This window comes from Phascolarctos cinereus, unplaced genomic scaffold (genome assembly GCF_003287225.1).
Source record: "Phascolarctos cinereus isolate Bilbo 61053 unplaced genomic scaffold, phaCin_HiC Scaffold_9;HRSCAF=440, whole genome shotgun sequence".
Lineage (NCBI taxonomy): Eukaryota > Metazoa > Chordata > Mammalia > Diprotodontia > Phascolarctidae > Phascolarctos > Phascolarctos cinereus.
Window position 1 is genome coordinate 154,654,155 of NW_027556402.1, and position 14,611 is coordinate 154,668,765.

General features: G+C 33.9%; 1 protein-coding gene across 1 annotated transcript in view; it reads left to right on the forward strand.

The window, feature by feature from the left end:
- ATP8A1 (ATPase phospholipid transporting 8A1) overlaps nucleotides 1-14,611 on the forward strand; it is a 282,797-nt gene that overhangs the window by 220,561 nt on the left and 47,625 nt on the right. The window contains 5 exon segments of the mRNA XM_020990843.2: nucleotides 2,647-2,721; nucleotides 2,846-2,968; nucleotides 6,743-6,821; nucleotides 11,354-11,415; nucleotides 12,565-12,621. Coding sequence (XP_020846502.1) covers nucleotides 2,647-2,721; nucleotides 2,846-2,968; nucleotides 6,743-6,821; nucleotides 11,354-11,415; nucleotides 12,565-12,621 — 396 coding nt within the window.

Consider the following 14,611-nt stretch of genomic DNA (forward strand, 5'->3'; position numbering starts at 1 on the left):
GAGTAGTCATGTTCTCATTCGAAATCCCTTGGTTTTGGTTCAGTTCAAGACAAAACTTTAATGTTTTTATATGAATTTAGGCATTCTTTTACTTAGTATCAGGTTATTCCTTAAACTATCTTAATGTTATGATCCTAAAGAAACCCTGAATAGCATAATATTCACAAGATTAAAAATAACAAAAAGATGATTTTGCAGGGCTGAAATACTACTTACATTAAAGAAAAATAATTTTTTGCTGATGCAAATTGTCCTAACTTAGAGATAACTAATAACAGTGGTGTTACATGAAAATTGTTATTTACATGTCATTTTATACTTTTATTTACTAAACTCCAAAATGATATTGGTTTCAAATACTAAAAGGCATTTTTAGAAGGCAGTGAATTCATTTCACAGTGACTTTTAGTAGGTAAAATAATAAAGGTAAGAATGTGTTGACACTACCAATTTAAGTATCTCAACACTTCTACCACAAGGCACTAGATGATGCATTTTAAATTGTAATTACTATGTAGTGTGAACTTAGATATGTTAGTTTAATTTGAAAGTTGAAACTTATTTTGAAGTCTAAAATTATTAAAGTAACGATAATGATTTATGCATAACTCTGTCGTTTGTTTTGTTGAGGTTTTTCTCATTTTCTGTTTATACTACCTTTTTGATACATACTGATATTTTTGTATGAACAGGAAGCCACTATTCACATTTCCAATGTTTTCTTTCTCCCCACCCCCCAAAAAATTGACTACTGCATATTTCTCATGCAATATTAAAGATATCATATGCACTCGTAAAGAAAAACCTCAAGTTAAATTATGTCCGGTTAGTGAATTTGGTATGCAAAGACTTCAATTCTCTTCACACCACCAGAGCTTGGAAAGATTCCTCATAGTGTATTGAGACTATAATTGGAAGTTTGTTTTTTTAAAGTCCTTGTATATATTTCCATGATACTCAAAGAACTCTGAAAGAGCTTCTTAGTATGTATTAATGCAATAGGCTGTAGTGGCTTTGAAGGGGGACCATTACTGTCACAGTGGGTATCACAAATATGTATTTACATAATCCACATTTGCAAAAGGCCAAATGTGCAACACAATAGACAGCATTAAAGTCTGTCTTATCAATTTGCGTGTACTTATGCAAAAAAAAAATGTTTTTTTAAAGCACAACCCTGAGGAATAATCCTAGCTCAAGTGGAAACGCCAAGATATTTCAAGTTTGCATGGGCAAATTCTCCCATTCCCATTATGGGCACACTGTTTAGAGTTTTTCAGACAAATAAATGACATGCACAGTTACGATCTCAGCTTCAACTTTGAAAGTTACATGGGTTTGTTGGGGGTTTTTTTGTCCATTTATGTCACAGTCCCAACATAATTTAGACTTATTTTGTGTGTGCTCTTGCTACTTTGTTGTCTTTTCCATCTCACAAGGGCAACATTTGTTTTTATACATGTTCACTCATTCCCTTCCGTGATAAAAAGGAGGAAGACCAGCTTGAGCACAGGAGTTCTTTCATCTGGGGGCCAGCCTGGGCACATATTGATAAATGGTGAATTTGTAGCAATTCATGCTTCCATAATGAGGTTAAATGAAACGTGAAGTGTAGCAAAGTCTCTGCCACACTGATTCTAAAATTCACTTGACCAGCATGTCAGGCCAGCTTTCTTTTAACAGGTTTTGGTTTTGGTTTTTATGTAATCTTATTGCTGAGCCAACCTCTCTACTGTTTCAGATAAAGTTGATTTTAAATTATATTCCTAGTCTATTTTCACTGTTGTAAGAAAGCAGCATCTATGAACATAGAATGCTATTTAACTCCTTCCTCTTTTAAAAAAATTAACTTCTTCCTTTTCACTATATAATTTTTTTCCATTTGACTTGAATATTTTGAAGGGAAAATTTCTTTTTTTTTCTGCTTTAGATATTGGCATCCCAAAGTCAGTGATCCAAGTTAGAAGATAATTACAAATATCAATGTTGCTAGGAGAATATTATGCTCTAGTACCTGAGATGAACTTTTCTTACCAAAGAATTAAATTTTAGCTTAAAAAAAGTTAAGAACTTGAGTTTTAATTCTGTGTTCTAATTTATAATTTTCTGAAAGTTTGTGTTAAAGTATAAAAATCTTGTGAAGTGTCTAATTTCATCACTACAAAAAGTGTGGGGCATATTATTAAAATAAATTAACACAAGATACCTGAAGTACCTAATAACCTCTTATGAATATATATATATATATATATATATATATATATACACACACACATATGTATTTCTACATATACTTAGATTTTAGAGTACCTTTTAGCAACAAGTTTTTATTTTATTTAAATTTATTTTAAAAAGCCAATATTGAGGTTATCAGTACAAAATTATTTCTTACCCATATATACACAACATAATATCAGGTTGTAGTCAACAGAACTATTTAGGTTAGACAAATGTTGACCTAAATAACAAATGCCTCCTGAAAGCATTCGTTTAAGCAGAAAGATAAAGTGATAATAGAAATGCTATTTTCAAATCTAGTTGAGAAGAGCTATAAAATTTTAAATATAATCTCAGTGGCCTTTTGTAAGGTATCTTAAATATCTAACAAACTGACAGATGTATATTTTTGTGTTTTGTCTTTTTCAGATCTGGTTTGCCTTTGTAAATGGCTTTTCTGGACAAATTCTTTTTGAACGCTGGTGTATAGGCCTTTACAATGTGGTAAGCTTGATATGTAGGCTGCTTACAATTGCTAATAACTTGTGATGAGTATTTCTTCATTTGGCTGCTTGATAATGAGGTCTTACACTTAAAACTTTAACAGCTTATGTTTTGTCTGGCTTAGATGTTTACAGCTATGCCTCCACTAACTCTTGGAATATTTGAGAGATCTTGTCGAAAAGAGAATATGCTGAAGTATCCAGAATTATACAAAACTTCTCAGAATGCATTGGATTTCAACACAAAGGTAGGGGGAAAATTCAATTAGGCTCATGATACAATTTGTTTTATGATTCAGATAATATCTAGATTCCCATTTGGTATATGCCTTCCCATTTGGTATATGCCTTCAAAGGATGAGATTACTCTTAGAGTCATAAATAATAATAAGTTGCCTTTCATGATGATCACAAGTCATATAAACATGTATACATGTGTGCATACCTACATGTGCATGTATGTATACATTTGTATAGGCAGATCTGTGTACATATGTGTGTGCATGTGCATATGCATATATGTATATGTGCATATATACACACATGTATGTGTATTTAAGATAACACATTGGCAGGCTTTTTTGTTGTTGTTTTTTTTTTGAAGTACAACTGCTACCCAACAGTGTTTGGTTTTTACTAGCTGGTAATGAAGCTGTCTTGGGTAGTCAGAAGTGATTGTCCCCTTGGCCTTCTGGTCTTGTGTTCTTGCAGCGTTGTGTGGAAATGGATTACTGACCTCTGTGGAAAAGTGAAGCAAAGGACAATGAGGGCTGTCATTAAGTTTGTGGGGGGTGGAGCTATCATTCTCCATTAATTTTGGATCATACAAAATTATGTCACTTTAATTTAAATTTCAAGTCATATTTATGGCTTTAAATATTTGACTTTGAGGAAGAACAAAGAGACAATGACATTCAACTTTGCCAAGCCACAAAAGCAGATGTTAAATTAGATAGGGGACATGAACTAGACCTACAATGTCATTGATATAGGCAGCTCCCACATGAGGAAACTAATTCTGCCATTGCAGGTCATTCCTCCCCTTCCCTTCAACTGACAGCCTCAGGGTATTGCCTAGAGCCCTGAGAGATTAAGGGACTCACCCAGAATCACACAGCCAGTGTCTAGGCCAAACTGAGCTCTTCCTGGGTGCAATACCGTTGCCTTATTCACTCTGCCATACTGTCTCCCTATTAAATTAGCATATGTGCAATATTACAAGCTACAATCACATGTTGGAGTTTATACACTATGTCATACAGGAAGCACAGGCTTTTACTGCTTCTTCAAATAACAAAGTTCTTAAGTGCTAGTTATTTGCCTAGTTCTAGCCTAGATACTGTTCTCATCTCTCAAAATTATAGGCCTCATGCCTTGCTGCCTTGTTCTCTTCTCTGAGTGTTTTATATTCACCATTACTTTCATCAGTGGTGGTTCTCCCTCCACACAACTGTAGGTTCCATAGAGATGGAAAAAAAAAATATGCTATAAAAAAAAAGACCATGCCCTATTGAAATTTTAACATTTATGAGTTTTGTCATTATTATCATTACAGATACACTGAACAATATGAATTGGTACAAAGTTATTGCATGTGTAATTTAGTGTCCATTTAATTCTTCCCTTGATTTTATAACTATTCGTATGTATGTGTGTATGTAAGCGTGATCCTAGTGTTTAGTGAGATCTGCCAATATAAGTGGTGCCTCTCTTTTCACCAGCCATGTGATACTTTTCAGTGCTGTCTAATTCAGGGAGGTCTCCGAAAAATAGATGGCATGATGTTTCCAATATCACACAAGAAACAGTGCTATGGACTAAAGGGAAAAGGAATCATAGCTTACAAGCCACTAGATGAGGATCAGATGCAGCACATTTTATTTTTTTCTTTTTCCAAATATTTTATTTTTTCCAATTACACGTAAAATTTAATTTTTTTTAAATTGTAAGTTTTTGATTCCCTTCCTCCCTCCTTTCCCTCTCTCGTCCCCTCCCCATCATTGAGAAGGAAAGCAATTAGTTATAGGTTATACATGAGATGCAACACATTTTAAAACAGTATATAAATATATCATGGATTTCTTCTACATCCCACTACCTGATTGTCTATTATATTTTTCCACTTTTCCATTATTACTTGCTTCAAAGACAAAATTGTGACTTTCTTTTGGTGATAACATGTAAATATTAGAAAGACTTCTGTATTCTAATTTCATCCACTGGCAAAATTAGGAATTGGCTTCATATAGAAAAGAAAAGCTAAAATCAGATTATTTGTAGATATTCCATATATATATATCAGATTGATGACTAAATAAATAATATACCAGCTTGCCCTACATTTGGCTGTAAATAGTTTTTTAAACAAGCAATGAAATCAAGCATGCATTTTTATGTGCTTTACGATATCACTTAGCAACTTTACAGTATTTTATGAGAAATGTAAAAACTGCATTGGCTTAATTAATTTCATATATATTTATCTTTATTTAAGTACTAAGAAAGGATCTAGAATATTTAATAGCAGATAGTTGGAATTTAGGAGACTCATTTTGGGGAAAATTCTCATCTTTATCTTCTCTTAGAACAAAAATAACTTTGCTATGTGTAAATCCCAAAAAAAAACAAGTCAACTAAAATCATTTATACTATTGACACATCTCTTTAAATAGCAAACATGCTTTTAGTTTTAGACCTTGCTACTCACTTTTGTCTCATTTTATTTTGTAGAATATAAAATTTTCTATTAATTTCAGTGAAAATTCTGTGGTTAAATTCCATGTAAGTGTTTGAAAATTCAGAGACAAATGGCTACAAAATACATAGTTGTATAAACAGCAGTTGATGGGGGTCCTGAGTGTGGGAGCATTGTTGCCTTGAATGATGATGCATATGTTTGTTATGGTAAAAAGGGTCACAGGTTATGAGGTCATGACAGAGGTTAAAGGATTAGCATGTGACAATAAGTATCAGTCAGGAAAATGGAAAAGTAGAACTAATTTTTCTTGCACCCACCTGTGCTTTCTGTCAAATAAAACTTGTGGTAATGACATAGCGAGGAGAAGAGACAAAGGTTAATGAGTAACACAAGTTCAAATGTGTAATGTATTGGAGCGTAAATTGGATCATACAATCCAGTATAGTTGAGTAAGCTAACAAAGGATGTTGAGATCACAGTGGAAAATTTTGGGAGGCAGGCAACTTAATTTCTGTTGTTTGAACAGCTTAAAACTATTAATACATGCCAATTTTATACAACAAAAGTTACATTTGCAAGAAGCACTTTTAAATGAGAAAAGTTAATTACCGTTCAGAAGGCTACAAGAGTTCCACATCGTTTTTCTATAACTTTCTTTCACACATCCATTCCAAAGAAAGCATCAGTGATGGTTGTGTGATGGTGTTTGGAATACAATTGCTTGAAGCAGGTTATTTGACTTTTATGAAATGTTAATATCTATGACATGCAACATTCCACTTAACATTTGACAGGTGTTAAGAAAAAAATTTAGGAAGTCTGTTGAATAAGATTGTACAGCTTTATAGTCGATTTTTTTCATTCAAAATTTTATACTGATTTTTTTAAACATAGAGCATTTTATGTTTGTTATAAGAGACCTTACCTTTAATCTCCCATGGGAAGATTAAATGAATCCCAAAGGTATAAATTGTTCTCTTGGAAATATGGAAATAATTCCCATGTAAAGAATTTGGTCTGTTTTAATTTTAAATTTTATTTGTCTTTATTAGACAAGTCTTAAACTTCGTATATTCTTTCAAGGTTTTCAAAAAAGAGAAAAAAATTAAAAGTGAAACTGAATAAACACTTTTGGAAACATAAAAATAAATAAATGACCCATGAAGGGCTAAGAGGCAAAAAGTGTCTGTCAGTTCTATTAGATCACAGTGGTGGCCTGACAGAAACACATTTTGTGAATCTAGCCCACAGATAAAAAGAAAGGTCAGAGTTCACAGAGCTAGTTTATCGCAAATGGTTCTCATGGATTTTTGTTTTCCCTTAGGTTTTCTGGGTTCATTGTTTAAATGGCCTCTTCCACTCAGTTATTCTGTTTTGGTTTCCACTAAAAGCCCTCCAGTATGGTAAGTAGAAGGGATATGAATGTTATGAGATGCTTTTTTACTTTAAAAAAAAATAACTGTATGTCAATATGTGTTAAAATTACTGCAGTATCCTATTTTGCTGTATTTTTCTTGACCTAAAGTAATGTATATATTTTTAAATTACATATACATTAAATTTTCTTATTATTCTTTTGACTTCAAAGGAGTTTTAATGTATGCAAAAGCTCAGCGTTTCATGTTTTTGAAACTTAAAGAGAGTTAAATGAATTTCACTTCTTTTAATTCAAAAGGTTTTTAATGCTGTGTCTATATGACGTATGGTTGAATGCTTATTTGCATTCCATTTGTTCTGTATCTACGAGACTTTTGTGAGGCTGTAAACACTAAGAAAATATGGCATTGTTTTGTTACTGCTGCATTAATATATGCTTTGAGTAAGATTTCTGTAATTTGAAATTATTGGGTTATCCTTTGGTCTAAGACCTTTTGCTGCCTCTTTTTTTTAAAGGCATGATTTTATTTTGTCTTTGTTGACAGAATTGTAGTACATTTCATTCACCCATAAAAGTAAATACACAGACATTTCTGAATGGAGCTCTCCAGGAATGCAATAGGTTATGCTGGCATCTCTGTAACAGGCTTCCTGTGTTGGGAATCTTGGGAGGGATGCTAATTTATTAGAGCCTCTATTTATATTAAGTAAATTAGTATGCATATTATATACTTCAAAACCGAGGATTCAGAAATACTATATTAATATAAGCAACCCTTAACTGCATTTTATCTGCTTAATAAGTTACCTGTGGAATCTCAGGGAATTAATCTGGTCTGTATCTGGGTCTATCCCAAGTCACAAATAAAGAGTTTTGAATTACTGATTGTTTTCACTGTATTTGCTCTTCCTTCTGATAGAGTGGCTTACATAGTTTTGTTTATACAAAATCATCAGCCTTCATAGCATCCCTGTTAGTGGTTGAAAATGTTTCTACCCACTTCTGCCCTTTTGTATTGATTTTAATGCTTAGAACTTAGGGATATCAAATAAGTAAGGGAGGTGAAAATTTCTCTTTGTCTATGGTTTCCTGCCTCTTAATCAGCTTTGTTACTTAACATTAAACTACCATCAGGTTTTCAGTAGTAAATCAGTTTTATTCTCTTTTCAGTACCTTCTTGTGTGTCTTGTTTAGTGAACTCTGGGTTTCCCTTCTGTCCTGAAAATAGGGGTAGGAAATAGGAAAGTGAACTAAACAATGACAATCTGAAAAAAAAAAAAAACAATCAAGTGACATACACATCTGAGTTTATTTTTTGCTCCCAACCCCGTCCAGTGTAGGAGGTTACACCTCCTAGATTGTGTCTCTTCCCTATGCATAGGGTTCAGTTGGAAGGGAGGGTCAGGCAACCAACCAATGGTTAATATACTCCTGTCATCTTTGTTTCCCTTACAATCCATGCTGTTGTTCTTTTAATAAATTAAAATAGAACACAGAGAAACTGTAGCTAAATGGAAGGAGTGTATGCAGATTACAATTGCAAAGATGAATAAAGGAACTATTTCATTATGATCCCAGAGGCAAAGAGAAACCTAATTTTCTTAGATACCTCACCTAGAAGTTCTCATGATGAACTTATACAAATATAATACCATAATGGTAAATACAGGTAGTATAACAACATGCATTCCAGAGGATGAAGAGGCCAAAAAGTCCTCTAAAGGCTTTAACAAGATCCTGCAAACCAAATGAACATATGATTTGACACTATTGAGAAAGTTGGCTCAAGGAAGGACAGAGTTAGTGGGAAATATGGGTGGGGATCAAGAAATGAAGATGCCAAAGGGCAGAAGCCTTGTGCATTTAGAGCTTGAATATTTTCTTCCAGAAGATGATTAGAACTAACTTTTTCTCAGTGTTTGATGAGAAGTATTTGGTATGTCAAAACAAAACTATGACATTCACAACAAGCTTTATTGATCAACTTCTCTATAGCTAGATGCAAGGAATTCAGAGAGAAAAACAAAAATAGTTGGTGTCCTTTGGGACCTTACATTAGATTGTTCTTTTTTTAAAAGATGACAATCAGAAGCCACTGGGTATGTCAGTGAATGAAAAATGAAAGCATCATAAAAATGAATGAAATTGATTAACAGGAAATGATTCAATGGAGACAAAGCAGTCATTTTAGAATCATTTGTTTATACAGTGAAAATCATTGTTTAGATTGAGACAATGGAAAATACCAAATTAGAATTACAGTGCACTCCTTCTCTCTAGACTCACCCTGGGCTGGGGCTTGTGCTCCCCTACATGTATTTGTCCTGGAAAGGATGTGAGGGGCCAAGGAAGAACAGTTCTGAGGAGATGGTCACACTGCTGTTAACTCACAGGTTTTTAAGGGTTATGCTGGTGTGGGGAAGCTCTGCCTCCACTGCACACAACAGCTCAGCCAAGAAGGTACCATTAACTCTTAGACATGAAAACATTTACTACACAAAATGCAAAGGCAAGGATAATCAAAACAGTCAGTCTATAAACCTGGTTTACAGACTCTTACCAATGCATACAGTTTCAGTACAGAAGCTTAGATACAAACTCCCAGAAACCGAGTAAGCAGGCACATGGTAGGATAACTCACTTGCCAGGGGCAAGTCATGCCTATGAACTGAAGGTTTTAGAGTCCTTTGTCATCTTAAGGAATAATCTGTATCAAAAGTCACCTGCTAGGGTAAGTCACTTCTCCTCTAGTTACTCCAAGTGAGATGTTCCTTGGCTACACTCTAAAATCTGTATCCAATTCTTTCAGCAAAGGCATGCCTGAGATCTTCAAAGGTGTTCATGACTACTTTCTTGGATGGGCTCTGAAGGGGATTGCCTGTCTCAAACCATAGGTGGCAATAAAGGTCAGGACAGACACACCTCTGAGGAGCCTCCCCTCTCTCAGACCCTAGGTGGAAGCAAAACATAAGGCAGAAAAGACTCTGCTTCTCCCAGAGAGCTCAGCTCTCAACAACAGATTCAAAACCTGGCTTCCTGTATTCAGTACAGTGAGGGGAGGTAGGGAGAAGGTAGGATCTAAGTTCTTCTCTCAACTCTCAGGCTGTCTTTCTTTGAGACATCTACTCATGCTCATCTCCTTTTGAGCAGCACAGGGTTTGAATTAGTTGAAAGCCCTACAGTCAGCTGGGCTTAGCTGATTTCAGGATGTGAGGGGCAGTATACCTTCCCCTGCTTTGCTTCTTCAGTCACTGATTGATTGCTGCCTCAAAGCACAGTCTCTGTATTTGAAGTGATATACCTCTGTTATAGGCGAGAAATCAAAATTCCTATTTCTGTGAGACATGGCATAAATAGGCAACGTACAATTATCCTACTCTCCCTAAAAGTTATGAGGATTTCCTGGGTATCAACTTCAAAATCCTAATAATCCTGTTCCAAAATAATACTTTCAAATATGATAATAGCTCAAAAAAGAGTTACTAGGAAACAAGAAACTTTGGCCATTTTTGACTTTAGTAAGCCCTTTTTTCCCCCTGAGAACTTGTTTTTTCCCAAATAACTGTCATTGTTTTTGTCTCTTTCACAAGCAAAATGTCCAAATAAAAAAGGCACCTTACAGAAGTAAAGGATGAGATGAGCAAACACTTATAATTACCACAATTTGAACCTGACCTGATTATACAGGCTATCAACAGTGAAAAATAACACAATTAAATATATTGAATCTTAGAGAAGTTTCCACCAGTGAGAAACAATCAGCAAAACAAGGAAACTAAAGTCCCAGAATCCACTTCAGCAAAGCAGCACAATTTCCTCACCAAGTAGAGTGACATGATAGCCAAAATCATTTGAGAAGTTAAGTTCACTTATAAAACATTATGGAGGCTATGGGTGAACTTAGATCATTACACTGATCTCACAAAATGATAAAAAGCATTTGAGAAAATAAACCCTTCAGAGACTTTGGCACAAGGTCCCTAATGCCACTACCAGAGCATGTGCCCTCATAACTATCAGCCTGAACCATTACAGTAGTTATCTTATCCACCTCCTGTTCGTCCTTCATATCAGTGATATATTAATGCATAGGAATTTGTGCCTGGTCAGAAAAATGGCCACTTTGATTGAATTAAGTCCATTGAGTACGCATATTTTGAATCTGATTGCTCACTTATGTTTGCTTTTTCATTGGTGTACATAATTTAATGGGTCCGTAAGCATAGTAGCAATAAGCTCAAATTTGGAGATTAGTAATGGTGAGTTAATTAGACATTAGCCCATATATCTAATTTATTATTTACCACATGTATATCTATCTACCTCTTGTTGAGTATGATATGAGATATTTATTGTCTATAAGCCTAATGACTATACCTTGTCTGAAGTTTCTCCCGCAGTGTGTATCACAGTATATGCCTACAGATAGTATGTACTTAATAAATTTGGCTGTATACATAATTATAATATTCCTATATTAGTATATGTTTTGAGGAATAAAAAAGTGTTGAAAAAAGTAAAAAGTGCTTTTTAAAAAAAAAAAACATTTCCTTTCAGGTACCGTATTTGGAAATGGAAAAACTTCTGATTATCTGTTCTTGGGAAATATTGTTTACACTGTGAGTCTAAACATTTTTGTTCCTTTTTACAATTGAAAACATTTCTTTATTCATTATTCACATAATTTTTATTTTTAAATACATAAATTTAAAAAATAAATGTATAAATTCATGATTTTTGTTAGGTCTTCAAGTCACTGGGATTTTTAAAAATAAAACTTTAAAAAATTGTAATAAATTAACATTCTTTTAAATAATAACAAACATTTTGTAGTTCCTTATGATTTTATGGTTCCTTAAGATTTTTATACCGCTTGAATGATTACAAAGGACTTTTTCCACAACAAAGCTAGGTGCTGGAAGAAAGAGACTGTTGAGTATAGGGTCCAAAGACCTGGGTCTGAATGCAGCCTCTCCTGCCTACTGCCTTTGTGACCTCAAGCAAGCCACTTAGCCTCATCAGGCCTATTTCATCTACAAAATATATCTTCCAAGTTCATTCCAATTCTAAATCTGTGATTCTTTGAGACTTCTTGAGGAGAAATTTTTATAAGTACATATCTTATGTATGGGGAAGCTAAGGTTTAGAAAAGGTTGTGATTTACCTACGGTCATATGACTAGCAAAGGAGACATTTGAGATTTGAATGCAGATCTCTCCAGATTTCATGCCCAGTGCCTTTTCTATTAAACCAAGCTGCCTTTCAAATATAAAATAATAATATGAATTCTCTACTGTTACAGAATTTTTAGATCTTTAAGAAAATCTTACTCTAACTTTAGCTTCCCTAAAGTCTTATCCTAATACCTAACTGTGACATGGAAGTATACTTCCATAACTAAAATGGTGCTAAGAAAAGCCCTGGCAAGTGTTTTAACTAGCATGGCTTTGGGTCTGAATCTGGACATTTATTATATGATAGATCTTTTGTCCAAGGACAGACCTAGATAAATTCTGAGAATTTGCTGTGATGCAATGAATTTGGTCAAGTCACTTATAAGACCTTTTGTTTCATCACATTTAAAATTAAGAGGTTGGATAAAATGACCCCTAGATCCTATGTAGCTTTAAAATCTATAAGATGAATGACAAGTAACCAGCTGTTCCTATGATGAACTAAATAATAACTAGCATTTTGAAAATTTTTGATTGTATCATAAAACAGTCATGGCAGTGAAATGAAATAACCAGTTTATCTTTTTGTTTTAGTTTGTAGTGATCACTGTATGTTTGAAAGCTGGATTGGAGACATCATATTGGACTTTGGTAAGGACATTTTACATTAAGACAAAAAGCTATATACACTTTATGGTATCTGTTGATAGCTACCATTTTTTCTTTTTCATTTCTAATTATGTGATTTCCAAAAACATAAAGTATCCTCATACTAAAGAATGATGGGAAAATGTGGTTATAATGTGCATATGCAGAAATGTCTACATTGTCCAGTATAATTCATTCAATAAACATTTATTCAACATGAGCTATGTGCTACTAGCTGAGGGAAATACCAAGTTCAGATAAAAATTAAGAACAAGATATTCCAAATATGTAAATTTTCCAGATAATAGAGGCTCACACACCTATGGATCCAAATTTTTTAAAAACATTACTTATTTGTTATAAAATATGATCCTAAAATATGTACATTACTGCCTTTTTAAACAGAATGCTCAAAAAGAACCCTGTCTTGATGAATCAGTCAACATTTTGAACTTTGATCACTGCAGTATTACACTGATTCCCTCAGGGATGTTTTTGCTGAACTATCCTAAATTGTACTGTTGAAGTTTCTTCTTGCTTTTTAATAGTTTTTCTTTTTTTCTTCTTGGTTAGCTATCATTTCTCAATTATGTTTGATTCTTCACTACCTCTACCCTGCTACATTATTTTATATGCAGTTTTATTGACAAGGACCGGAAGATGACCCTTTCCCTTTGCAATTGAGTAAAGCTCATAGGCCTTGTCATAACTATTTTCTTTAGCGCACAAAGGTCCCTTCTGCTTACCTAAGAATTCACTGTCATTATGGAGCTTGCTAAAAATCTGACCTCTGTGCAAATATATATTCTTGGGGAAAATGACACTTTTTTTTTTTAGGCAGTTGGGGTTAAGTGATTTGCCCAAGGTCACACAGCTATTAAGTTTCGTGTTTAGTCTGAGGCCGGATTTGAACTCAGGTCCTCCTGACATCAGGGCCGGTGCTCTATCCACTGGGCCACCTAGCTGCCCCAATACATTTTTAAAATAGCAATAATTTTATATAATTGTCTTAAGACTAGACCTGTTGTTTGATATAGGGAAGTCTTCGTGAGAAAACTTCTACCAATTCCTATCAGCATCTGCTCTTCAATTAAGTTTTCTACAGTACATAGAGAGTATGTAATTTATCCAAGATGATAGCAACAATGTGATAGGGCCAGGCCTTGAACCCAGGTCTTCCTTACTGTGATGCCAGCTCTCTATCCATTATGCCATGCTTGTCGCTGCAGATATGCCTTTCCTAATACTTATGTGTACATTTGTCATGTAGGGAAAATCAAAAGTTATTTGTAAAGCATTTTAGGGTCATAGGATTTATAATTGAAAATAGTCTTGAGGATTATCTGTTCCAGCTCCCTCTTTTGACAAAAATGGAAATTGAGGCCAAGAGAAATTAGAAGATTTGTTCAGTGTCATATAAGTGGCAGGTTCAGCATTTAATTAAAATCCAGGTTCAAATCCACTGCACTTTCCATTGCACCCCATTGCAATCATCAGCTTGCATTACTGCTCTCAAACACTATATATAACAAGGGCAGATCAGGTCACAGAATTTGAGCATTATACAGGACCTCAGAAGCCCCCTATTCTAACCTATATCCAGTAGAAACAGTCTCTGCTTATTAGGAGTCTGCAGTCTTGAAGCTGTCTGTTATACTTTTTATTATCATCAAATTATTTATTTCTATAATTTACTGACAAGAAATGCAGTGATTTATAGTCTTGTTACATTACTATTTTTCTCAAGTAACAAGGTACTGTTGTATAAGAGGATGTTAGATGACTGAGAGGTGGTGGAAATTTTATTTAACTTTGCATAAATAAGGACTAAATATCTTATCTTATGTAAACAGAATGCCCATTTCAACTCTTGTTGGCTATTTCTGACCAATGACAACATTTCATTATCACTAATATCTATAATAAATACTTTTATTCATTTTTAGTTCTAAGTAATTTTCTTTTCAATGTATTTTTTCCTGAAATATTTAAC